At 51.8% G+C, this 23,701-nt stretch overlaps 9 protein-coding genes across 9 annotated transcripts; 3 read left to right on the top strand and 6 right to left on the bottom strand.

Annotated features, from left to right (window-relative positions):
* Positions 1–139: 139 nt before the first annotated feature.
* Positions 140–2,397, bottom strand: PSV08DRAFT_398913 (Sodium/calcium exchanger protein-domain-containing protein). Its single transcript, XM_066093570.1, has 3 exons — positions 2,291–2,397; positions 497–2,209; positions 140–443 (listed from the first exon to the last, which is right to left on the bottom strand). Exons 1-3 carry the CDS (start codon positions 2,292–2,294, stop codon positions 352–354), a joined length of 1,809 nt encoding a protein of 602 aa, XP_065949788.1. The 5' UTR covers positions 2,295–2,397; the 3' UTR covers positions 140–351.
* A 1,370-nt stretch (positions 2,398–3,767) lies between these two features.
* On the bottom strand, positions 3,768–4,837 carry PSV08DRAFT_266462 (uncharacterized protein). The gene is made up of 2 exons (XM_014229046.1): positions 4,715–4,837; positions 3,768–4,629 (listed from the first exon to the last, which is right to left on the bottom strand). Exons 1-2 carry the CDS (start codon positions 4,754–4,756, stop codon positions 4,159–4,161), a joined length of 513 nt encoding a protein of 170 aa, XP_014084521.1. The 5' UTR covers positions 4,757–4,837; the 3' UTR covers positions 3,768–4,158.
* A 1,398-nt stretch (positions 4,838–6,235) lies between these two features.
* PSV08DRAFT_384233 (uncharacterized protein) lies at positions 6,236–8,386 on the bottom strand (the record flags this gene model as incomplete). The annotated part of the gene is made up of 3 exons (XM_014229047.2): positions 6,236–6,251; positions 6,319–8,097; positions 8,193–8,386. The coding sequence occupies 3 exons, from the start codon at positions 8,384–8,386 to the stop codon at positions 6,242–6,244; spliced, it is 1,983 nt and encodes a 660-aa protein (XP_014084522.1). The 3' UTR covers positions 6,236–6,241.
* Positions 8,387–9,004: 618 nt separating this feature from the next.
* Positions 9,005–10,346, top strand: PSV08DRAFT_24799 (Metallo-dependent phosphatase-like protein). Its single transcript, XM_014229048.2, has 3 exons — positions 9,005–9,188; positions 9,248–9,481; positions 9,549–10,346. The coding sequence occupies exons 1-3, from the start codon at positions 9,173–9,175 to the stop codon at positions 10,250–10,252; spliced, it is 954 nt and encodes a 317-aa protein (XP_014084523.1). The 5' UTR covers positions 9,005–9,172; the 3' UTR covers positions 10,253–10,346.
* PSV08DRAFT_266432 (uridine kinase family-domain-containing protein) lies at positions 10,192–11,947 on the bottom strand. The gene is made up of 2 exons (XM_014229049.1): positions 11,691–11,947; positions 10,192–11,628 (listed from the first exon to the last, which is right to left on the bottom strand). The coding sequence occupies exons 1-2, from the start codon at positions 11,841–11,843 to the stop codon at positions 10,441–10,443; spliced, it is 1,341 nt and encodes a 446-aa protein (XP_014084524.1). The 5' UTR covers positions 11,844–11,947; the 3' UTR covers positions 10,192–10,440.
* A 148-nt stretch (positions 11,948–12,095) lies between these two features.
* Positions 12,096–13,578, top strand: PSV08DRAFT_24792 (CTLH/CRA C-terminal to lish motif domain-containing protein). Its single transcript, XM_014229050.2, has 4 exons — positions 12,096–12,206; positions 12,269–12,357; positions 12,550–12,745; positions 12,921–13,578. Exons 1-4 carry the CDS (start codon positions 12,204–12,206, stop codon positions 13,398–13,400), a joined length of 768 nt encoding a protein of 255 aa, XP_014084525.1. The 5' UTR covers positions 12,096–12,203; the 3' UTR covers positions 13,401–13,578.
* A 1,502-nt stretch (positions 13,579–15,080) lies between these two features.
* Positions 15,081–16,396, top strand: PSV08DRAFT_398908 (chaperonin 10-like protein). Its single transcript, XM_014229051.2, has 3 exons — positions 15,081–15,312; positions 15,362–15,458; positions 15,514–16,396. The coding sequence occupies exons 1-3, from the start codon at positions 15,139–15,141 to the stop codon at positions 16,299–16,301; spliced, it is 1,059 nt and encodes a 352-aa protein (XP_014084526.1). The 5' UTR covers positions 15,081–15,138; the 3' UTR covers positions 16,302–16,396.
* A 768-nt stretch (positions 16,397–17,164) lies between these two features.
* PSV08DRAFT_195056 (uncharacterized protein) lies at positions 17,165–19,780 on the bottom strand (the record flags this gene model as incomplete). The annotated part of the gene is made up of 2 exons (XM_014229052.1): positions 17,165–19,197; positions 19,252–19,780. 2 exons carry the CDS (start codon positions 19,778–19,780, stop codon positions 17,639–17,641), a joined length of 2,088 nt encoding a protein of 695 aa, XP_014084527.1. The 3' UTR covers positions 17,165–17,638.
* Positions 19,781–20,825: 1,045 nt separating this feature from the next.
* Positions 20,826–23,491, bottom strand: PSV08DRAFT_398906 (heterokaryon incompatibility protein-domain-containing protein). The gene has a single exon (XM_014229055.2). It carries the CDS (start codon positions 23,316–23,318, stop codon positions 21,174–21,176), a length of 2,145 nt encoding a protein of 714 aa, XP_014084530.2. The 5' UTR covers positions 23,319–23,491; the 3' UTR covers positions 20,826–21,173.
* Positions 23,492–23,701: the final 210 nt, after the last annotated feature.

Genomic DNA, 23,701 nt, shown 5'->3' with positions numbered 1-23,701 from the left:
ACATATATGATCCTTGATGTTGTGCTGTCCCCAGACCAGTGAGGCAGGTGCCGTTGAATTCATAATGGCAGGCGCTCCCCTCTCCTCCAAACATCACGATGACCATTACAAAGCTGCAAAAGCATTGGGCCACGACGGTAGAAATTATACGTTATATTCATCTCAACTAAGTGCTTGCCTGTTGAGGATATCAGGGTATCGAGAGTACTATTGACGTGACAACTACAATTCCCGCACATACTGCAAGTAGAAAAACAAAACTCCTTAATCGCCAACTTTAATCGAACTCCCACCCAGTATGCATGTGATGAAGAAACAAAAAAAAGGTCAAAAGTATTAAACAGAAAGTATCTAGCACTGCTCCTCATCAAGGTTGGGGTAGAACCAGGCTGCAAGAGCAATGATGACATAACTCGCCATGAGTAGAACGCCTTCAAGCCAATCTGCATCTTGTTAGCAAAGTGTCCAAGTTGCATGTTGGATAAAGCGAACTTACGTGACTTTCCGTCTTGAATCAGGTAGTTTACAAGCAACACCGAGACGAACAATGTAGCAATTTGGAAAGTGTCAAAGTAAAGGGTCATGCAGTCCTTGCCCAAGATCCACCCGAGAATGACGATCAGAGGGAAAACAAGAAGCGCGATCTGCATACTGGAACCGACAGCAACACCAATGGATAGATCCATCTTATCCTTGATGGCGACAGTGACAGCAGTGGCGTGCTCGGCGGCGTTACCCACAATGGGAAGCAGGATAAGACCAACGAAGGTGGTGGAGATATGACCAGTAGCAGTAAGACCATCGATACTGGAGACCATGAATTCAGAACAGAAAGCAACGAGGGTAGTAGAGATGGCGAGAGTAATGAGAGCGCCAATGATAGAGAGCGATGGCTCTTCGAATTCATCTTCGTCTTCCTCCTCATCCGAGTTTGGGTTCTTGAAAAGTGTGGTCATGTTGACGCCGCCTCCAGATGCTGCGGCAGTACCAGCGCCAATGGCTGCAATGCCGCGCGATGCATCGCCTTCTTCCTTTTTCCCGGACTTGCGCTTGGGCACCTTTTGACTGGGCTCGTTGTACATGGTGGAGTGTGTCTTCAACTGGAAAGCGAGGTAGCAAGCGTAGACGAGGAGAAGAATGACGGCAGTTCCGTGAGATAGCTCCTGGTTCCTGACGGCATCTTCGCGACCGTTGTGTGCGACTGCGTCATCTTCGGCAATTGTGTTGTGAAACACGGTCGGAATGATGAGGGATGCGATACAGAGAGCAAGTAGCGATGCTGCTGTCTGAGCCACAGTCACGTTGAAGAACTGTTCCAGGCGGTTGATACCTCCGAGAAAGAAGGACATGCCCAAGACAAGCAGCAGGTTGGACAACATACTGCCGATGAGCGAGGTCTTGACAATGGTGATTTCGTTCTTGAGCAAGGCTTGGACCGATACGATGAGTTCGACAGCATTTCCAAAAGTAGCGTTGAGGAGACCTCCAAGAGTTTCTCCAACCCGAATGGCCAGTTCCTCGGTGGCATTGCTCAGCATGGCGGCGAGTGGGATGATGGCAATGAAGTTGATGATGAAAACAGGCACAGGTTTGAGCTTCGCGTAGTAGACAGCAAAACCGACGGGTACCATGATGAGAAGGACGTTGATCCAGGCACCAAACAAGACAAAGCGGATTTGGGCGCCGATGGGAATCTTCCTCTTGAAGGCCTTCTTCTTGCGCTCTTCCAAGGATAGTTCATCTCCTTCAGGGGCGCCCAAGTCGGTGTGGTCTTGGTCTTCGTGCTCTTTCCTAAAGATGCCTTTGAACTTTGCTCTGCGGGTAGGGCCAACGTTCTGCTCCTGGCTGGAGGGTGCAAGAGTGCTATCGACTGAAGCCTTGTGCGCGGTGTCTGGTTCAGTTGCGCCATCCTTGTCAAGCGAAGGATTTGGAGCAGCGGTTGAAGCAGTCGCATGTGTTGGCGATGAAGGGGCAGGCTCGGTGTTGTGGTGGTCTGGCATTCCAAACTCTTTCTCTGATTGCATGGTCTCGAGGCGCCTTTGCTCTTCAAATCCCGATGTTGCATTCGCCTCGGATCGTGATCTATGCATTACGTTTTCCACATCATAATGAGAATCTCGAGAGCGCTGTCGAGCGAATGGGTTATAATTATTAGTTCCATTGCTGCCATGTTGCGAGGCAACGCGATGGGCCTGCCTCCGTACGCTGTCTGCATTGGGTATGAGTTAGTGTGGAGATTCGAGTGGTGCTGGGGTTTGTGCTGATGATTCGGGCACGGGGCTTCACCTACGCATGAATGCAGATGTACTGTCTCTGTGTGGGTCGGGGTCAGAGAAGGCGTTGAAAAGCAAGTGTCGATGTGGTGTTTGGGTTTGCGAAACCAAGAGGCGGGTGGAGGGAAACGAGAAAGGGAGAAAGGGACCAAGGAGAGATAATAAGTGGCCTGCCCTGCTTTGACGCGAAAGACAGCGCACGCCCGCTCGCGTCAGTGTTGTGGCTGGAGTACAAAGTTGGCGAATAAAGAGCGTGGAATGAATGCTCTAGCCACAGGTCAATTTGGCCACACTGCCATTTTGTGGGAGGTCGCTGAGGCTGAGTCGAATAGCGCGGGCGAAGTTGCACTGCGCCAGTCGAGCTGGCGCGAGAACCGACTACCATCATTTGCTACCATGTGCATGTCGCATGCAATGCGCGAAGCTCAGCGTCATCATGTTCAAGCCTTCCAAGGACTGTCCCAAGCTGCCCTTGGCTACGCCTCAAGCCTTGCAGAGTGTCTGGGCGATGACGCAGGGGCGTGGCGCTTATGCACGATCCAGATGCCTAATTGGCTCTTCGGCGATAGGGTGCGCGCTGCCATCATTGTCCCAAGTCCTTATGTTTGTAGTGTACACGCCGACGCTGCAATAATAAGCCTGGAGAAAGCTTGCTTTTCCTCACCGCACTGCAACACGGCTTCCAGAACATCATCCGTACCCATCTTGATCCTCAGCAAAGTAGAGGCGCGGGATATGCACCTCCCTGCACTAACAGCGTTCCACCAATAGGCGAGCGAACATCCTGTGCGATTAATATGCACTGTTTCCATCCAATCTTATGTCTATGACTCTTTATGTATTCTCTGAAACCCTGGACTGGTGCCCATAGGATGTTCACTGCAAACATCAAACTGCAGCATGTTTGTTTCCCGAACCTATTCTTACACTGCCAAACTAGTATGTCTGGGCCATTGGTTTGAAACGCACATCTACCGGTGTACGGTTGGAACTAACATCTTCTGTTGAACACCGAGGTGGGGCCCATGGCATCGTGTCCTTGATGTGGGCTTCAAAAGATTGGGCTCTAACCTCTCCATCCAACCCCTCTGTGCCACTTGACCGCCTCTAGTCCCATACACGTTATTCCAAAATCCACGCAACGTACCCTGCGTAAGTACAGAACTGCGCCCCCCGCCCCGCCCCAGGCCCGCCCCGCCCCAGAATCATCACTACCTTTATCCTTCGAAACCTTAATTCCAAAACCATTCCATCGCCAAACTTCCTCAACCTCCCCGATACACATTCTTTGTTTTTGAACGCACCTACCCAAACAGGCAATTTCAATCAAAAGCCGTAGATTGCGGCGGGCTCAGAGCACAAAATATGCCGGCCCGGCCTCGTGGTATTGGCTGCCTGTAGTCGCCGAAAGGATGCCGCGCCTACGTACGTGGCTGGACTACGGCAAGGTGACGTTTGATTCGCCGTCCCTTTGACTACTTTCGCCTACCATGGAGCCTATCAGCCTACACCCATACGTCTATCCATATGCATCCATGTATCCATCTACAAAAATGTTTGTGTTTCCCTTGGTGCGACTGAACGTACATAAATGGGTAGCTCGTGCGGGCATATGCGCTATGACGTACAAGCCAAATCCGGAAGCAAAGTATCGGTTGCAAGGGTCCTAGGCTAAACTGTCAACACACTTGGTGCAAACAATGAACATCTTCGCCTTATTCGATCAATGCAATGGCTATTTCCGTTCATGCACGTCTCAGCTAGCAATACTCTAGGTGTACAATACTATCCGTTCCCTCTCAGCGCCTTGTTCACATGCCGTGTTTCTCTACGCGCTAGCACGCTTCATGTCTCTTGAAACACAATGCTGCAACACCTGTTCGCCCTACTGGTCCTGTATCTTGTGGTCGCCCTTAATGACATCTGCATATGTCGGAGGTGGACCTTCGGGTTGACTTGAGCTTCCCTCGCCACCTCCATTTGCCGGCGCAGGCGCAGCAGGTCCGCTGCCATTTGCGCTCTTGTGTCCCTGTGGCGGTGCAAAACTGTTTGTCACGCCGCTCTGCTGTCCAGGGAACTGTCCACTGCTCGGCTGAGATGCCACAGTGCCATAGTTCGCAGGTCTGCCACCCGCTTGTTCGTGCGAAATCACATAGTATGTCACCCTTCCGTCGGAGCTCCTTCCATGTTCGCGATCGGGCACCGTCTGGTATGCGTCGTATGGGTCTGGATTCTGCAGAATCACGTACCAGGCGTGGAGGAGACCAGGGAGGAAACCGAAGCACGAGAGGCCAAGGTTTATGAGCGAATCAGCGCTACAAATGCCCTTCTTCACCCAAACACCTATCGGTGGGAACTGTGGGACATGTTAGCTATCGGGAGCCATGAGCTGCAGAGAGACTGTCGGTGCCTGCCTCCGCCATACGGAACTGCAAACGTACCAGGACGCTGAGGAGCATCAGGAAACAATCGGAGCCACACATGATGTCAGTTTTGGCTATCGAGTAATTGTAGTATGAGTATAGGCAGCGGTTTTCGGCGTGATGAGGTAGATGTTAAGGTGCAAGAGTGTCGCCTGAGCGGGCGATGCGAACCAGTGGATCAGATGACGCACCCGGTGGCTTAGATGTGGCTTAGTTTCACACATGCACGGGCCTCACCATCGCCTCCAAAGCTGCGCATTGTACCGTTTGTCAGATTGTATTACTCTACTTGCTTTTTCATACACCTAAGTCATGTCGGAAAATATGTTTCCGTGAACTTACCTTTTTTGGTTCCGCCTGCTTTAAACATGTCACTTTAGCATCTCCGTAACTGTATGATTGAGAGCCGTGTGACGGCAACAGAGAATAGCTTGCAGAATGATCATGATCATGTCGTCATCCTGCTCACTATACTATTGAATGCGCTTAAAGGGCAATCGTACCAACGATTTCGCCACAACCTAGGAGGAGCACAGCCCTTAGATTCGACACGTATAGCAACAGCAGCCATGTATAGCTAAATCGTCAATGCCTAAAGCTGCCTGCAAGCACTTAGTCGCTAATTTAAGCGCTGCTTGCAGTAGAGGCTGAAAAGCAATCGTTCTTGCCAAAGTATTAGGCTTTCATTTGGCGCATTGTGTCTTTGCGCGAACAGGCAGTGCTTCAACAACCTATCACGTATCGAATGAGGAATCGCTGACGCTGGTATACTCCAGATACGTTACTCTGACGTACCGAATACCTGGTCATTGTGCTTGCAAGTGACCACTGCAGTAGAAGCAGATGTCTCAATCATGATATCAAGATATCCGTGCTTGGAAGTGACCTGAGAAGAAGAAATAAACAAAAGAACTGAAACCTTCAAGAAACCAAAAGTTGGGGGATTCGTAAAAAGGTTCGTAAGAAGATAAACTGAACAATCAGTAAACTGGGCAAGAATTCTGTAAAATAGAACAAGTGAGCTGAGAGACTGAACACTTGAAGTCCAGACCACCAGATCGAATGAAATCAGAAGTGGATTCTTGTGGAAGACAATCGTGAAATGAGTTACCCTGAAAAAAGAAACGACAGTGATAATCGTGGTAATAGTAATAATAATGATAATGGTAAGAACAGAAAGTTAATGGACAAGTTCAAGACAACAAATAAAGCGCGAAGAACGCCGGTACCCGTGAATGACCCATTCTGGCGTACACTGTTGATCGACATTTGGAAACAAAATTGCAGTATGAAGCCATGAATCGGATTGATAGAGAATTGAAAGCAAGCTTGCAGAAGAATAAACAATAATTGGTGAATGGTCCTGACGTATGAGACAAGGGAAGATGAAAAGCTCTCGTGGATCATGAACAAGGCCGTGGTTGCAGAAACGAAAATAAAGAAGAGGGTCCATGGATGTCAGAAATGGCGTAGAAGGTAAATCAAGGTGTGACGAAGAATAATTATGGGGGATGAGGCCCAGGCTCTGGATTCGTGAATGCGTGCTCACCGACGACTACAAGATTAGTAAGGATTTGCCATAAACAAACGAGATGAACGTCATTGATGTCAAGAAGCCTTACCTGTAAGCGGCATCAACCTGGGAGCGCCTCTTCCGCTTGCTATGGTCGTCTTGCTGGCGCAATTTCTCATGTTCTTGATCAGTATCTTCGTAGCTTCTCTTCCTAGAGAATGAGCTGTCGCTTCGATCTAGGGATGGTACAACAGGCGCATCTTGTTGTGACTCATTACCCCGGCTTTCTGGCTCAAAATCAGAACCAGCCATGGTCCGATTGCTCCCCTCAGAGCGCGCAGGACTCTCTCTGGGGTTGTCATAACTGTGGCCATTACTTTGAGGCGCATTCCAGGATTCATGTCGCTGCTCTGCCGGAGCGGGTGGAGGGGGCGGTGGCCTGGAGCCAGCGCCTGCTGACATAGATCCATACGGACGGGGAGGAGCAGACCTAGGCCCACTGTTGCGATGACCACCATACGACTGTGCCCGTTGGATTGGTTGAGCAGAGTCTCGGAGCGGAGCAGGTGAAGGAGCAGCCGAGGGCTTCTCGACAGGTAGCACTGGTTGCCGTACTTCAGATGGAGAGTACGGTACAAGTATTGGTTCATTCGACGGCGGCTTCGGGGCTCCAGTCACGCCCAACTTCGCAAGAATATCCTCTTGACTTCCTTGTAGAGGAGACACCGCCTCCGTTTTCGATGCGCTCGACGTTGAACCTCCGTGATTCGTACTAAGTGCTTGCTCAAGGTTATCCATAATGTCCCAAGTGGCGTCGCGCATCTCCATATCTCCATCATGCGTTGTCATGTCCTCAGGTTCGTCAGGACGATCCCGCTGCGCGATGCAGTCTTCTAGTGTGACTAGATTGTTCTGCATGTCTTCATCCGTGAAAACAACAAAAACAGGGTCATCCTGGATAGCTTCCCAATCGTCAGTCTGCCTTACGTTAAGGAAGGCTTCGTGCGAATTATCGGCAGTGAAGTACATGGACACCGAATCCCCATTGTCGAGCTTCTCAGGCGTAGGCTTCAGTGCGTCTTCCTCAGCCTCAGCAAAAGTAGAGGGTAGTGCACGAGTAACCTGTTTAGCAGGGTGCCAGATGATGACTCCAAGGCTGAGAGCAGGATCGACGGGTTCATTGCTCTTGGGCCAGATCGCGCCATCAAAGTCAAAATCCCAGTCGTCCCATGCCAAGAACAACTGTGGCCTGTCGCTCATACTTCCATCGCTTACAACACTGCTGGGCTGAACGGGTTGCTGCGGGGGCTGTGAAGTGGTGAGGTGGGCAGTTGCTGGGGTGGGTGTGGCCTCCGGATCCAAAACAGGCTGGCCGTGGGTTTGCCCACTGAAGGAACTGTGTTGGTTTGACTGGTAAGGTGCTTGCGCATACTGTTGTGACCATGCTCCAGTTTTGCCATACGACGGATGACCAGAATCAACTGTAGCAGGCTGCGATGGGTAACCCTGGTAGCTGCTATGAGAATAAGCATAAGGTTGAGCAGTTGGGTGAATTGAATTTTGCGAATAGCCTGAATTTGGAGGATAACTTGATTTTGACCATTGATAGCCGTTCTCTGTTTGAGGATACGGCGGTGCAAATCCTGGTGCTTGGTGCGCTTGCTGACCGTAGCTTTGGTTAGAATAACTTTGGTTTGCAGGAGGTGCTGCATAACTTTGTTGCGGGTAGTTTGAAGGCGCCGACGATGGCGGAAACCCTGTATGCGACGGCTTGTATGAGTTAGGGAATTTGCTAGTACCGAACGGACCCTGAGGTTGCGCTGGTCCGCGGTAGCCCGGTGGAGGGGGATAACGGGTGATTATTGGGTTACCCTTTTTCTTTGGTGGCCTGAAAGGGAGTCAGAACAAATGACGCACACCATAAAAAGACAGATTCAACGAGCACGTGATGAACAGCTTGCTAAGATCAGGAGTGAGACCTACTGCACATGCGGAGCACGATTAGGGGGGCCATTTGGTGGATAGGAAGCCCCCGATTGATATTGGCCGTATCTCGGTTGTTGTCCTGGTTGTTGTCCATACTGATAGGGCGGTTGTTGACCATACGGGGGTGGGCCATTTGTATATGGTTGCTGCTGGAAAGGCGCCGCACCCCCTACGGGCCCGTTCCAAGACATACCACGCTACGCAATCAACTTATGAAAATCCACGATGGAAATGGAGGGTTTTCGGTGGAGTAAAAGACTAATGGGAACCGATGAGCCCGTTGGTGGCGGCGTAGGTGGTGATATTAGGGAGAGTTTTTAAAGTATGAGGCGCGCGTCCAAATTTTGGACAGGTTGAGCGCACGAGCCAGGACGAAAGAGACGCCCAAGCTTACGGAAGGGTAATCAATTTAGTATCTCCTGGTATGCAATGTTGAGATTTGTAGGAAGAACGACGGCAATGTGACGCTGAGGAGGAGCAAGTGAGTGGGCACGGAGAGCGAGACAGGGCCAGTTGCTGGTGCGAGGGAAACCCTTGGAGTAGGTATTGAGAGCACGATAGCAGGTAAGTGGCGAATTGAGAGTGCCGCAGAGGAGTATCCTCTCAGATCTATAAGGCATAACAAGGAAAGAGAGGTCCGGGCACCAGAGAGCCAAATGCCCCGTAGGTTCTGAAAAAAACACGCACAGCAGATGTTGCGGAAGAGGGAAGTTTGCAGCGTAGTCACGTTTTTATGCGCTCGGGCCACGAAGCGGGATGCCGCCGCACCTTGGACAGGGAACACGGCGAGTTGGCCACCCCCCCCCCCCCCCAATATCAAGTTGCTCGCTTTTGCGCCATTACCTGTATCGCGCCTCCAGATGGACCTCTGAGGATGATTGTGCGCTACAGACATTTGCTAGCGACCAGTATAGACTCCATACCCTGAACTGAGCCGCGGATGCTGCCACCCTTGTATCCACGCCATCAACACCACCATGCCCGGTCTACCATGTACGTCAGTCACCAGCGATGCTTGCCGTGCTCGCCACACTCAGACTAACGCTGCGCAGCTAGCGTAGACCTCGATGAATGCATATCTCGGCTTTCCAAGAAGGAACTGCTGGCCGAGCCGGTCATCGAGGCAATATGCGCAAAGACCAAGGAGTTGCTCATGAAGGAGAGCAACGTGGTGCACATTAGAGCGCCTGTCACTGTCGTTGGTGATATCCATGGCCAGTTTTTCGATATGATGGAGATATTCAAGATTGGTGGGCCATGTCCGGACACAAACTACCTCTTCTTGGGTAAGTCCTGGTCTGCCCCTCATAGGGGGGGCACGCGGTCTCTAGAGACAGAACTGACGCTGAACAGGCGATTACGTCGATCGCGGACTCTTTTCCGTCGAAACCATATCACTCCTCGTCTGTCTGAAACTCCGCTATCCGCACCGTGTCCACCTTATCCGTGGCAACCACGAGTCTCGAGGCGTCACCCAGTCTTACGGCTTCTACACCGAATGCTCACGCAAATATGGCAATGCAAACGTCTGGCACTATTTTACCGACATGTTCGACTTTCTCACTCTCTCCGTGGTCATCAATGACCAAATCTTCTGCGTACACGGTGGCCTATCGCCTTCCATACACTCCATCGACCAGATCAAAATCATCGACCGTTTCCGGGAAATCCCTCATGAAGGGCCCATGGCAGATCTTGTATGGAGCGATCCAGATCCCGAAAGAGATGAGTTCTCCCTCAGCCCCAGAGGAGCAGGCTATACATTCGGCGCTCAGGTGGTCAAAAAGTTCTTGGAAGTCAACTCCATGTCGCACATTCTGCGCGCGCATCAGTTGTGCCAAGAAGGCTACCAGATTCTTTACGACGACAGACTAAGCACTGTTTGGAGTGCACCAAACTACTGCTACCGGTGCGGTAACATGGCTAGTGTGCTCGAAGTTAGCGACACGGGCGAACGCTTTTTCAACGTGTTTGATGCCAGTCCGGATAACGATGTCCACCGGGCTGAGCAGCAGCAGCAGCAAGGAAAAGAAGTCACGACGGAGTACTTTCTATGATACCCATTGTACATAGCGGTGCGTTGTTGCTTCAACGCTAACCTTGCATTTATCGGCGTTGGCGATAGACACGGCGTTCGGACAAAGACATGTTGGCTATGTACGTTCTAGCACAGCATGAAATCATTTACAAGCAAAGAAAATGCGTAATCTCAAACACCTCGTTATTGTAGTCTGGTGCTCTCGCTTCAACAGCCCAAATATTTTGTCTCAACCCATCGCGCCTCCTCGTCGCTACCCAGTCTTGCAACCACAATTCTGATATCTGGAAAGACACTTAAGACCCTGTTCAGCCCAACCTTCCCCGCAGTATAGGTTACGAAGACTATTCTGGCTTCTGGTACGCCGTGGTCGACAAGCACTCTGACCGCCATCAGTGCGGCTGCGCCTGTGGAGAATTGAGGGTCGAGGATTAAGACCAGTCCATGCTCAGCAATGTTGGTGGGTAACGCCCGGTAATGGAGCTCTGGCTCTCCAGTTCTGTAGTTTGTCTGGATTAGTACTCGTCCGGTCCTGCAATCAGGAATGGTCCGCCGCAAACCCGTCTCGAAAGCACTGCCGCCGCGTAGCACCACCACGGCACTGACTTCTGCATTCTTCTTCAATCCCTGATAAGTGGTGTTCTGGGGTGTTGTAACCTCATAGGATACAAATGGTAAAAAGTCCACTGCTGTCTCGACAAGCAGTGCAACCATGCGATCGAAGTAAAATACAAAGTCCTCTCTCGACGTTTCAGGGTTCAGCAGCAATGTATGCATTCCTCTGACCTGATTCGTCTGCTTGAGTACGATAGCATTCTCACTCAGCGGACTGTCTTCTGCAATCTTGCCCAGTCGTCTGAGCTCTGACTGATGCTGAACACTCTTACTATGCAGCGTCTGACGAACTTGATTGCTCACCATAGTAATGGCAACCCGATTCTCAATACCTCTTGGAATAATGAGGTCTGCAATTTCTCGCTGGGGAGCAACATATTTGTAATAGTTGGGCTTGACAAAGGAGAACCACTGCTTGATACAGCCTTCAATATCGCGGCCTCGTTCTTTCACATCTCGCACAAGGCGGCGTGAGAGACACAGATCAGCGTCGGCTTCCGCAAAGATTTTGAGGTCCAAGAGATCGACTATCCGTGGGTCATGTAAGGCGAATATGCCTTCCAGAATTATGACGTGCGGGGAGTAGATGGTTGTAGTCTTGGGGAGGCGAGCGTGCTTCTGGAAAGAGTAGATTGGTACCTCGGCAACCTTGCCATTCTTGATGTCTTTTAGGCGGTCAACGAGAATGTCGAAGTCTATAGCGTCGGGAGAATCAAAATCGAACTCGTTGCGAAATGCTGCTGCAGATTGCTCTGGCGTAAGAGGTTTGTAGAACGAGTCCTACATGGAGTGTTCCTTAGCTGGGCGGGGCACGTGACCCAATTTACAAGGCTGGAACGAACCATAGATAAGATAACTACCCAAGGCAAGTTCAAGGAGGAGACAATGGCCATTGCCAAAGATGTTTTGCCCGAGCCAGAACTACCAGCTACTCCAATGATACTCGCGTTACCCCATGGCGGTTCGTAGTGCGTTCTTCGGCCTGCTGAAGCCATATCTGAGAATCTTTTAGCGTGCTGAACGCTTAGTAGCACCCCGTATCCTTTTTCTACAAAAATCCCTCCTCTTGCGGCGAATGCTGGAGATATCAAAAGGGTATGCAGGGTTCTTGAGACGAATGGGTTTCTGCAGTGGGTGGCTCTGACCTTAGTGTCAAGCTTACATAAGGACCCCACCGGCACTAGTCTCGCCAAGCGCGCAAGCTCAGTCTTCTTCTTTCACCAAGCTGTGCTCTCAAACTTCCTCTCCACACGCAAAACTTTGCGTGGCCGCCAGCACACTCGACCAACGGTCGGGCAGCTCGTATCATTTACTGATGGACGTCGGCTGAGGCTTGCTGGGCGTCTCGCTTCACCATGGTAAGCTACACTCAAACTGCGCCCGTTGTTGCGACCTGTCCCACCATCTAACCGCCCTGCAGAGCTCATCCACAGTTTCCGTGTCGGCGGCAACGCCAACCCAACATCATCCTTTCCAGAGGAAGGTCGACGATGTCAAACCGTCCAAGACGTAAGTCATCCACCGTCCGCGTCGCTTCCGCTACCTCCTTCGAATGATGATTTCAAAATAAGTTGGGAATCTCTCCGAACCAACGTGTGGAGAACATGTTAACTTGTATCTCTGATCTTGTGGTAGCGCTTGCATCGCGCGCTGCTGTACTTGCATGTAAATGGCGCATCAATGCTAACGCTGCTTCTGCAGGGACATCAACTTTGTCATTATGGACTACCTCGTTAGTGAAGGCTATCCTAGAGCTGCAGAAAAGTTTGCAAAAGAAGCGAACATCCAGCTTCCTCTTGAAGAGGAGTCCATCCAATCCCGCGTAGAAATACGTCGGGCTATTCATGCTGGTGATATCGATACCGCTATCACCAAGATTAATGATTTGAATCCTCAGGTATGCAACACTTCCACTTATATTTCCCACCACCTTGCAGGATTAGATACAGTTTCATGCACCACGCAGAATCTCTTTGATGATAATCAAACCTTCAGTCCTCAGTATGATTGCAAGCAACTACATTTACTCGTCTGGCGTATTTGTCACTGAACCTTGCTAATGCACCAGCCAGATCTTAGACACAGACCCAGCCTTGCACTTCGACCTACTTAGGTTACAGCTGATTGAGCTCATCCGGGTGTGCACATCGTCTGCTGCTTCTGATATCACGCCTGCGCTTAGCTTTGCTTCGTCCCAGCTTGCTCCCCGTGCAGCTACAAACCCTGATTTTCTGAGGGATCTTGAGCTTACAATGTCGTTGCTTATATTTCTTCCTGCGGCTCCTGGTACTCTTCAGAGGGAGCTTAGTGAGTTGCTGGAACCGTCTCTCCGTAGGAATGTTGCGAGTAAGGTCAATGAAGCGATACTTACTAGTATGGGAGCTCGCGGAGAATCTCGCATGAGGAGCCTAGTGCGCTTACGGCAATGGGCCGAGACAAAGGCACGGGCAGCCGGAAAGGATCTTCCCCCCTCCCTTCCTCTTGGGTTGCAAGACGCCGACGAGAGGCCGGCCAACGGGCACAATGAGGCTGCTGATGTGATGGTGCAGTAGAAGTATTGGCGCTGAGCGTCTCTTCACTTGTGGACTATAATGTCTGGATCGGGTCATGCATTGCAATAAACGATATGGTTTGGGAGGAGCGACAAGGAGTATAGAGACCTGGACTCGGCTATGATGCCACGGTAAAGTTCCGGTAACACGGAGCTTTGTATCTGTAATACAAGCCTTGATTCTTGATTGTCATTGTGCTTTCCCCAACCTGCTGTAGTATGTCGTCATGCGTGATGGCAGTTAGAGTTGTTTGGCTGTCTAGCGCCCGTAAGGTGGGAGTTGGGAGTTGTACGTATGATGCTCTTCGCCAAGAATAGCCCATGTTTAACACATGCCAGTGCGTAGCATACAGTGGCCCTATCACGTCGCAGAGGTTCTCAAGTATACATCAGGGTTCTCACGCAGACAGGAAGATAAAGAGGGGCCTTGTATGCCCCGTCTGCAGAGGACAAAATGACCGTAACCTCTCCATCTGACGACAGTGTTGTGCTCGCAGGCAAGATCGAAGACTGGCCTCGGAGATCTTTTGGAATCAGGCCGTCTCCCGTCGACAGCGATGTTCGGTTCCTTGTCAATTGCTTGACGTCCATTTCTCCGCAGCCTTGAACGGTCGTTGGCAAAGGCCGGTGGGCAGTGTTCCGCGCACTACCCCGCGATTGCGGCCGCACTACGACCATGGTAGTCGGACCTCAACACCCCCGCATCGTAGACCAGGAGCCGCATGCGGTGGAACTGTCCGAAGGTAGTATTGGATGATCTCATTGGACGGCTGCGCCGTGGTACTTCCTGGAGTGGAACATACGTATGCAAGGCTACGTGTGGCTGAAGAGCTTGCGCACATTGTGAATAGCGTTGAACTTTGCGCTCGACCGACCCAGTTGGAATGCTTGATTATCCCTTCGATTCATGTCGATTTTCTTCTCACATGGGCTCCCGCGGAACTGGTAGTGTAGCTGTCAGGCGAAGATAGCCACAGAGGGACCGGATTGCGGCCGTCCATGGGAGCATACGATCGAAAGGCCATTGTGAGCTCAGCGAATTACTGAGCACTGGTACGGAGCCTGAAAGAGACCGCAGGACAGGACAATTTGCGCTCGAGTTTTTTTGTATGGCGCGGCCGTGGACGGAGGGTAGCAAGTATCAGGAGATATTCTGCCCAAAGAAGCTAGCTGCTTGGTGTTGGAGCGCCCCTCCATCTCGAGACCTCGCCCTTCGCAGTCCCCCTCACACCATAACAGACGCGGGCTTGCATCTGCCCTGGCCCCTGGGCTGATTTACACGCGCTAAAGTCTGCTCATGCTGACTTTGCTCTGACCTCGGAACCTCGCACCTCACGCTACTGCTACTGCCACTCAACCGATGCATCATGATCCGCATGTCCATCCAATCTTGATCTTTTGACCCCTCCAAGAGGTCCACTGTCCACTTGTACCTCGCGAGACTGGGCCAATGGACATGGCTAGTCTTCAGTTGCCCGCCTCCGGCGCGCCGAGCAAGACGCTCGCCTTTGCCGTGGGTGAACGGACGCAATCCTTCACACAGCCCCTTCCGACAGGGCGCGTTTGTATCCGGACCCTGGCGTCATCCGTTTGCTGCCCGGTGGGGTTGACCTCTTGAGCCCTCGCTGTCTTACCACTGAGTATATAAAGCTTGCACCCTCCGTGATACTGTAGTCATCCAACACAATCACATCACCACCAGCTACTCTATTTCACAACAATCCGCCGCCTCCATCACCATGAGCAGCATTCCACAAGAGCAGTGGGCGCAGGTCATTGAAAAGACCGGCGGTCCTGTCGAGTACAAGAAGATTCCAGTGCAGAAGCCCGGCCCAGATGAGGTTCTTGTCAACATCAAATACTCTGGTGTCTGCCACACTGATCTACACGCTGTCAATGGTGACTGGCCATTGGTAAGTACGACCCGTTTTTCTTCCCGTTGAAGATGCTAACGTCCACTAGCCAACCAAACTTCCTCTTGTCGGTGGCCACGAAGGTGCCGGTGTCGTAGTTGCACGAGGAGAGCTTGTCAACGACGTTGAGCTTGGCGATCATGTCGGTATGGTTAATTCCTCTCACTTTAGTCCCAATTCACACTTGCTAACACTACCCAGGCGTCAAATGGCTGAACGGTTCTTGCCTGTCATGCGACTTTTGCCAACAAGCAGACGAGCCCCTCTGCCCGAAACCACTTCTCTCTGGATACACTGTCGACGGCACCTTCCAGCAATACTGCATCGCCAAAGCTGCCCACGTTGCCCGCATTCCCAAGGAATGTGATCTTGCTGCAATTGCTCCTGTTCTCTGCGCCGGAATTACTGTTTACAAGGGTCTGAAAGAGTCTGGTGTCAAGCCTGGCCAATTCGCTGCCATTGTCGGTGCCGGAGGTGGTCTTGGTTCGCTCGCCTGTCAATACGCAAAGGCCATGGGTGTACGAACAATTGCCATTGACTCTGGCGAGGAGAAGAAGAAGATGTGCACTGAAGACCTTGGCGCCGAAGCATTCGTCGACTTTGCTACATCAAAGAACCTTGTCGCCGACGTACAAAAGGCAACGCCCGATGGTCTCGGTCCTCATGTTGTCATTCTTGTCGCTGTCAACGAGAAGCCATTCCAACAGGCTGCTGAATACGTCCGACCACGCGGTACTGTCATCTGCATTGGTCTTCCTGCCGGCGCTTACCTCAAGGCACCCGTCTTCGAGACTGTTATCAAGATGATCAGGATCCAGGGATCGTATGTTGGCAACCGCAAGGACAGCTCAGAGGCGATTGAATTCTTCCGTCGTGGCTTGATCAAGGCTCCGTACAAGATTGTTGGACTATCTGACCTGCAAATGGTCTATGACAAGATGCACCAGGGTGCCGTAGTCGGACGTTATGTTCTCGACACATCCAAGTAAGCGTTCCAAGGGTGACGGGGGTTTGGCGATTGTTGAGCAAGCGTACTGTATATATTGGTTTGATGACAAGAATGAGAAATGTTCCTATATCTGAGTAGCTTCAGGCACTGTATAACAGTGCAGTACTTGATCATTGTGATGGTAACAACAAAGGATTGTGATTCTCACGTTGTGATTTGCGCATTGCTCGCAGTAATTTCGGCCCAGTCGTTCGCTGGTGACGTACTACTATTGTCCCATGCAGCCGTAAGCACAATCTCGGTGTTCCAATGACGATGCAACACAAGCAAGACTACCTACAACCAATGAAGACAAGATATGCATGTGCATGCTCTTTTCTTCTTCTTCTTCTTCTTCTTCTTCTTCTTCTTCTTCTTCTTCTTCTTCTTCTTCTTCTTCTTCTTCTTAATACCACGGTCTGTTTCCCCCCCCCCAAAAATTCGGCGCGAAGACGATTGGATGGATAAGATGTGTAAATGGAAGAGAGAGATGGGCGAGTGGGATAGTGTGGAAGTGAGTGTGGTATTCGTGCGGAAACAAACGAGGAAGCAATGGGGTGTGTGTGTGTGACTGTCCTTGTATTAGAGGGCCAGAATGCTCTCCGATATGACTCTAAAGCAGCTGCATTGTTGTGGCAATGTTGGATAAACCAAGTCAGCCGTACGAGAGGGGTTCAATGGGAGAAACATGCCGCGCGAGTACTTCCATGGCAGGTATTCGGTCATGCTTGATGATCTCTTCATGTTGCAGCCATCATTGAGGTGCTGGTGCTCGCATGGCACTGAACTATACGTGCTGTCAAGACAATCAAGCAAGACGAGTCTGGACGGAGAAGAAGGACAAAGATGGGGAAAAGAAGCGGGGGACAAGCGAGTCAAGAACAAGACTTGCTAATAGGATGCGTGTTTGTATCTACGGAGCATCTCTCCTTTTAAACTTGGACACCATAACGGGTGTAAAGCAAGGTAAATGTGTATATTTACAAGAATCGAAATCTCGCCAGGCTACATTTCTGACCCAACCCAATGCCAAATAGCAAAAAAAAAACGACAATAGTCTCAAGATCGGCTCTACGAGCAATCGAATCAATCCCATACAAATCTGCTCATTATGTCGTTACAACGGAAACAAGTAAACAACCGTCCTCGGACAGAGGCCGCAAAGTAGACGTGTAGAACCCAGAAGATAGCGCAAACAATGCCGCCTTTGTACGTTTTTAGTCGCTTTTTTGTACATGCAAGAAACTTTCATCAAGTAAATAGAGTGACAGTAATACACTGGTATACGAAGAGAGATGACGAGGCGCAGTCGCAGCGTCTGGGGACGGCAAGAACGTATTAGAAGAAATGAGCGCCGTAGCCGTTGACTCCGTTGAGTGGCGGCTGGAGAAGTGTTGGGGGCTGCTGCTGTTGGACGATATTGGCTGGAACATAATGTGCCTGGTAAGGATGTTGGGGCATACTAAAATCTGCGACAAGAAGAGGATTCCCAAAGCCTGTTGGTGGCCTTCGAGGTGCTGGGGCGGGAGCCGGGGCTGGCACAGGCGCTAGAGAGACCTGGGACATTTGCTGAACTACCATTTGCGGTTGCTGCTGATACATGACGTTGCCGTCTTGTATCTGGCCGTTGAGTTGCTGCTGCTGCTGAGGAGGAGGCGGCGGCGGCAGCGGCTGTTGTTGCGATTGATCTTGGTTCTGTGGTGTGTCCCAACCCCATTTTTGTTTCAACTCTGTATTGACAAAGCCCACCCGCCACCCAGTCTCCTGTCTGATCTTATCAAAGATTTGGAGAACCTCTTCTTGCTCGCGGCGGTCGGTCAGAGGCTCGGCAGCGATGGCAAGTGATCTTAGCGCCACGCTAGCGACGCCACGATCTTTGACATGCGCGCTAATACCGCAGATGAACTTTGAGTTCTGCTCGAGCATGGCCCACATTTCCGGTTCGCTGGCTGCTTGTACGGGGTTGATTTGGGCTAACAAAACCAAGGATGTATGGTAGAATAAGCGCGCGATGATGGATGCTCGTTTAATCAACCAAACTTCTGGAAATGCGGAACCGGAAATGGTTTGTCCAGGGTACAGGTAGGCCATTGGGTGCATAGTCCGAGGGATGTTTTCATTCCATCTGTCGGTCATTTCCTTGAGCCGCAGCCATTCGTTGTGACGGTCATGCAATGTCTGCCTGGCGATATCTTGGTTGCGTGGTATTGAGGCGCGGAAGTTGCATATCCTAGCGACAATGTACAAAATCCGGTGTGTCCAAACTTCTTCTCTTCCCGATTCAGTCTCTGGGGTAAAATCCATTTCGATGCCCCAGTCGTCTGGGTCCCACGCAACCTGCCAGTTGAAATGCAAACAGCTCAGAATCTCCATGCCTACGTTGAGCCAGAAACACGCTGCACCAATGCCTGTAGACCTTGCATTCCAGCGGCACTCCTTGATCAGGGCGCGGGCGCCGGCAATGTGGTTCATGCGTTGTAGTGCGCGCTCGGCCATGATTTCGTATACGTTCAGGATGACAGCAGTGGTCGCACATAGAACGGTGTCACGATCGGGGTTCTGCAGGGAATGCAGCAGATCGCGCGTGGCTACATCATAGTAATGCAGGGCCTTTTCCTCGCTGTACTTTGGGTTGACAAGGGCAAGATGTCGTGCACCACATGCAAGGAAAGCGTGCAGCAACATGGGTTCGTTGAGGGCGTGGAAGGGCAGTAGACGTGAAAAGTGCTTGTGTGCATCCATGCTATCCATCCAGATACCAATCTCTTCAACAAAGACTTGCATGTACAGCACCTCCTCTTGGCTTTTGAGATAGTCGCGTGTGGGAAGGGGACCCGGGCTAGCCGAGTGTTCCATGGAGTATGAGGAGGGAGTTGGGCCGTTTGAGTAACTGGATACTATGCAAGTTAACAAATGGCTTGTTTCTGTTCAGAAACTGTGGATGAGCTCACTTGTGCGTCCGTGTTGATGCTGTGTGCGGTGCTGCTCCAGGTTGTAGTTGAGTTGGGCTTGTTGGTACGAGTCATGGGCGATGCCTTGCATTGGTGGGAGGTGTTGACGCGAGGCAGGGGGTGGGGCCATGCCAAAGGCATTGTCGGCCATGGGCATGTGAGACTCCATTTCCTCAACGGGATACATTTCTCGGCCGCCGACGTATTCGGAGGCGATTGTGCGAGACTCGTCCATGAAGGCGACTTGGTAGTCGATGCCCTGGGGGATCAGATATGCATTTCGCTCGCAGGTGGTGTCGAGGAAGTTGAGCTTCTTGCCCCAATTGCATTCTCGCTGGGATTTGAGGCAGTTGTTGCAGGTGGGCTTGGTCTCGTCGCACTTGAGATGGCGCTCTCTGCACGTCAAGCAGCCGGTGCGCGTGCGCTTTGGCCGGTCGTCGACAGTCGTGTCGCTCGCTCGTTTCCTGGTGGGCAGCGTCTTGTTGGTGGGAGAGTCGTTGTTGGAAGGGGGCGTAGCCGTGTCTGCCATGGTGCCGCTGCTGTTGCGCACCGAGCCGGTTCGAGGATGGTCGCTGTACAGGGGGGCTGCTGGGCGTGAGGCCACCACGACCCTGGCGTAGGGCGTGCAGCGAAGCGACTACTTGAACCCCTCCACGTTTGTGCTTGTGGATGTGGTTGTTGTGCCTGTGGGGTTGGAGGGGGGGTTTTGGGAGTCGGGGTGGACTGGCAAGATGTCGAGCCAAGGGCGCACGGTTGGAGGGCGCAGACGGAGGGCAATGGTCTGGAATGGGAGCGGAGGGGGGGAGAGGTGTGTGTCGGGCGCGAGTCTGGAACACGGAGCCGGGGGAGAGCAGAGCAGAAGCAAAACGGAGGCGGCGTCCAGGAAGGAAGAAGGAAAGAAACGAATATGAATGTCGACTAGGGCCAAGGCGTCAGACGGCTCGAATATTGGATGGGCGCTGGGCGGGCGGGCGAGCGACGACGGGGAATAGGGAGGGCGGGCGATGGCATGGGGGCGCCGTGGCTGCCGGGGCCTGCGAGGGGCAGGTTGAGGCGAGGCGAGGGCCCATGAAGCGAGGGGCAGGGCGGGCAACGCAGACTGCGTGTGATGTGCGTGGGCGCAGCTGTTCAGCGAGAGCATTGGCGCCGGCCGCGCTGGCTGGACGGGCGGCGTGCGAGGTGCGCGGTGCGAGTGCGAGTGCGAGGGCGTCGTGTGCGTGCCGTCCCGCCTGAGGAGCGAACAAAGGGCAACACAACAACAACAAGCATGTGTCGGACCCGCGGAGACCTGGCCATGATCACGCCCCTCGGCGGCTCCGTGGCGGTGCAGGGAGCAGGCCTCGTCTAATCTTGCAGACAGCTGCAAATAAGCTCGTCGCAATACGAGATCCCGGCATCCATCCATCGGCAACCCGTGGCCACTACTTGTATCCATCTGCGCATGTATCTACTTGGGTACATGCCCAGCACCCACTAAGCTCCTCTCGCTCGCCATCGCAACAGCGTGACCGCCTGGCAAAACGCGTCAATACGCTTGCAAACCTCTCTTCCTGCTTCAGCCTTGGTAGTCGCTTCTCGGCTCTGTACCAAAATGCCGACAAGAGCCTAGTGGTATTCTAGCAATGCTGACATCATGGCTCAACGTAACTTACGTCCAAGCCACACCTTGGCGCTGAGCCACTCACCCATATGCAAGCCTCCCAGCCGCAATGCCCAAAGCCCCCCAACTTGCTCGACATGCTGAGGGACATGCAATGCTTTCCAAGACTAACGCCCCAAGTAGGATGAGCGGGTTGCCTGCTTGTCTCGTCAATTGGAGACTATTATCTTTTTATGTGACAACATTTCCTACTCTTCTCGGTAGACTGTGGATTCCAGTACAAGCCTTTCTGATGACAGATGGCTCTTCTGGCAGTGTCAAGCTAAAGCGCTGCCTCCTCGTGTTCTACCAACTTGTGTATCCCAGACAACCATTTATCACGGAGCATATCAAACGGCGACCAAGACATGTCTTCCACCGGAACAAGCTGCGTCGATGGCCCATTCCAAATATATGCCAAAGCCTCATGGAACTCCTTGGTCCCATCCTCGACTTCAATCTCCACCGTCACCCGGCTCAAATCGTACATGCCCCCCTGGAAAGCGTCCATTGCCTTCCGATCCGCACCGTTCAGCCCAAATATCATCATTCCTGTCGTCTCAACATGCGGATCGCGACTCGGGATAAGCGCTGGATACACCGCGCCCTTGACTGCACGCCGTTGATATCCACGGAGCACCGCTGGCGTCATATTCTGCACAATGTCGCCGAGTGACATGCGCTGGGTGACGGCGCGGATTGTCCCCGGGAAGAGAAAGGCCCCGATGAAAAGCAACGGCGCGGATTTCTTGAACGGCACTGTCTCTGTTCGCAGTTGGACGAATTGCTCTCTTGAAATCCGGTTATTGACTGCAAGGAGGAAGCTTTTGGGAAGGCTGGAATATTGCCCTCTAAAGCCCATTTTTTGAAGACTCTCCAACGCGCCTGTGTGGGCCTGATTGCTCAAAGGGGGCAAGGGAAGTTGGGCTTGACAAGGCTGGGGGGTAACCAGATCGTTTGGCCGTGCATCCCCATCACATTTGGACAAGTCGTCGTTGCTGATATTGTCCCAGTCGGCGTCAATTTCGTCATTGAGTGTTTCGGTGTACGAGGTCAGGCTTTCCAGATATCTGTCTAGTACAATTCCGCGCTCATCTCTAGGTTGCGCCAGATCTCGAGGTAGTTGCTCCTGTAGCCTGGCTATTTCTTCCAGGATTCGCACCGTATCTTGCCTGATGTGAGAAGTATCATCTCGGATGACAGTTGTGTCCTTAGCTTCTCTTGTCATTGTCCAGGAAAGCAGGTCAACCGCAATATCCAATGCACGTCTGTTGGACTCGAGCACGGACTGATGTCTTTGGATGTCTAGTTTTCCGTTGTTGGCCCATCTGACTTGGCCAGCGACCGACTTGGCCAGAAGGATGCGAGACTTTTCAAGGGATTCTGGAATCTGCTTGATTGTGGTAGCACAACAGTCTATAATTCCCAAGATTTGTTTCTTAAACGAGATGGGAAGTGATGGTGACGCTTCGCTACCGGATTCCGTGTCGAGATCTTCGCGAAGCAGCTCAAGCGTCCTCTTGATAGACTGGAGTTCATTTTCGACAATGTTGAGATCCGGCCGAGATTCGCGGACAGATCGTACAAAGGAGGATATCGATGTCGATGCGGCATTGATGAGTTGGATGGTGGTGGTGGATGCGTCTACAATACAAGGCGAATCCTTTTTCCGTTGCAGGCCGTTTAAAGGCTTGTTGATCTCTTCCTGGAGCCGTCTGAATGCGTGATCTTCGCCTTCACCATAGATGAGCGGCATATAGATCCCAAATATACCCAGTAGCGAGTACGCCTTATCCTCTTTGCGCGTGGTCCGACGGCTTTTTGCCCACGATAATCGCTCCTCAATACTGAAATCCTCTAACGGGGCTCCTCTAAGGGCCAGGGTAGCAATTCCCGTTATCTCGTGAATTTGCCGCTCTAGCGATCTCTTATCACCTAGACGTGTACCTTCTTGGGAGAAGAATTCGACTGAAGGCGGGGCAAGAAGCTCTTGAAGGGTCCAACCCCGGGTAAACCATCTGCTTTCCGGGAAAGACGACTCCCAGGTAAACTCGGAGAATTCATAGCTTGCGTTCGGCCTTGCTGTCGAAACATCAGGTAGATAGACGTAGCATTTCACCGCGTTCTGGTACCAGCGAAACATGGAATTGATAGCCTCCTGGAGCTCAACATGGTTTGACTTGTCAATACAACAGGTGTCAATCCAAAAGTATTGCAAGTCGTCTTGTTTGGCTTGTTCTCCACAGAATTGGATCTTCCTATAGCCAAACTTACTCTTGCCAGCCCCACCTGTCATGTCTGCAAAGGTGACCTCGGTGTCTGCTTCCCATGTGTGCGAAAGTATCGCATACGGAGGAATGGTCTCATCGCCAACCAGATCCTTGGTGAGGCAGAAGTCGCCAGTGCTGCTGCGTCGCAAAAGACGCATTGTTTGGCGCGGAGTTGGACGGGGGCCAGATGGGTTATGGCCTATTTCAAACGCTGCAGGCTGGATGGAGAGATGAGAGCACGGCAACTCACTCGTCGGTCGAGAATACCATGCCTAATCATCAAGATTAACGGGTATGGCAGCAAAGCAAAACATCAACTGTACCTAAGATTGGGTTCTAAACATGGGACAGTTCAAGCGGAGATTTGAAGGGACAGCTTCGCTCAGGACAGGTGGGGCTGGACGCTCAGCCCCAATGTGTGGCGTGGTAGACGTGCAGCATGCAGAGTCAGATTCCAGCGAAGGGCGAGTTTGCATGCGACCAAATTTGATATATCTATGCCCTGAGGAATGGAGGAATGCCTTGATCACGCCAACAGAGA

The sequence above is a fragment of the Bipolaris maydis genome (genome assembly GCF_028858645.1).
Source record: "Bipolaris maydis strain C4 unplaced genomic scaffold PSV08scaffold_2, whole genome shotgun sequence".
Taxonomy (NCBI): domain Eukaryota; kingdom Fungi; phylum Ascomycota; class Dothideomycetes; order Pleosporales; family Pleosporaceae; genus Bipolaris; species Bipolaris maydis.
This window is presented reverse-complemented; position numbering and strand designations above follow the sequence as displayed.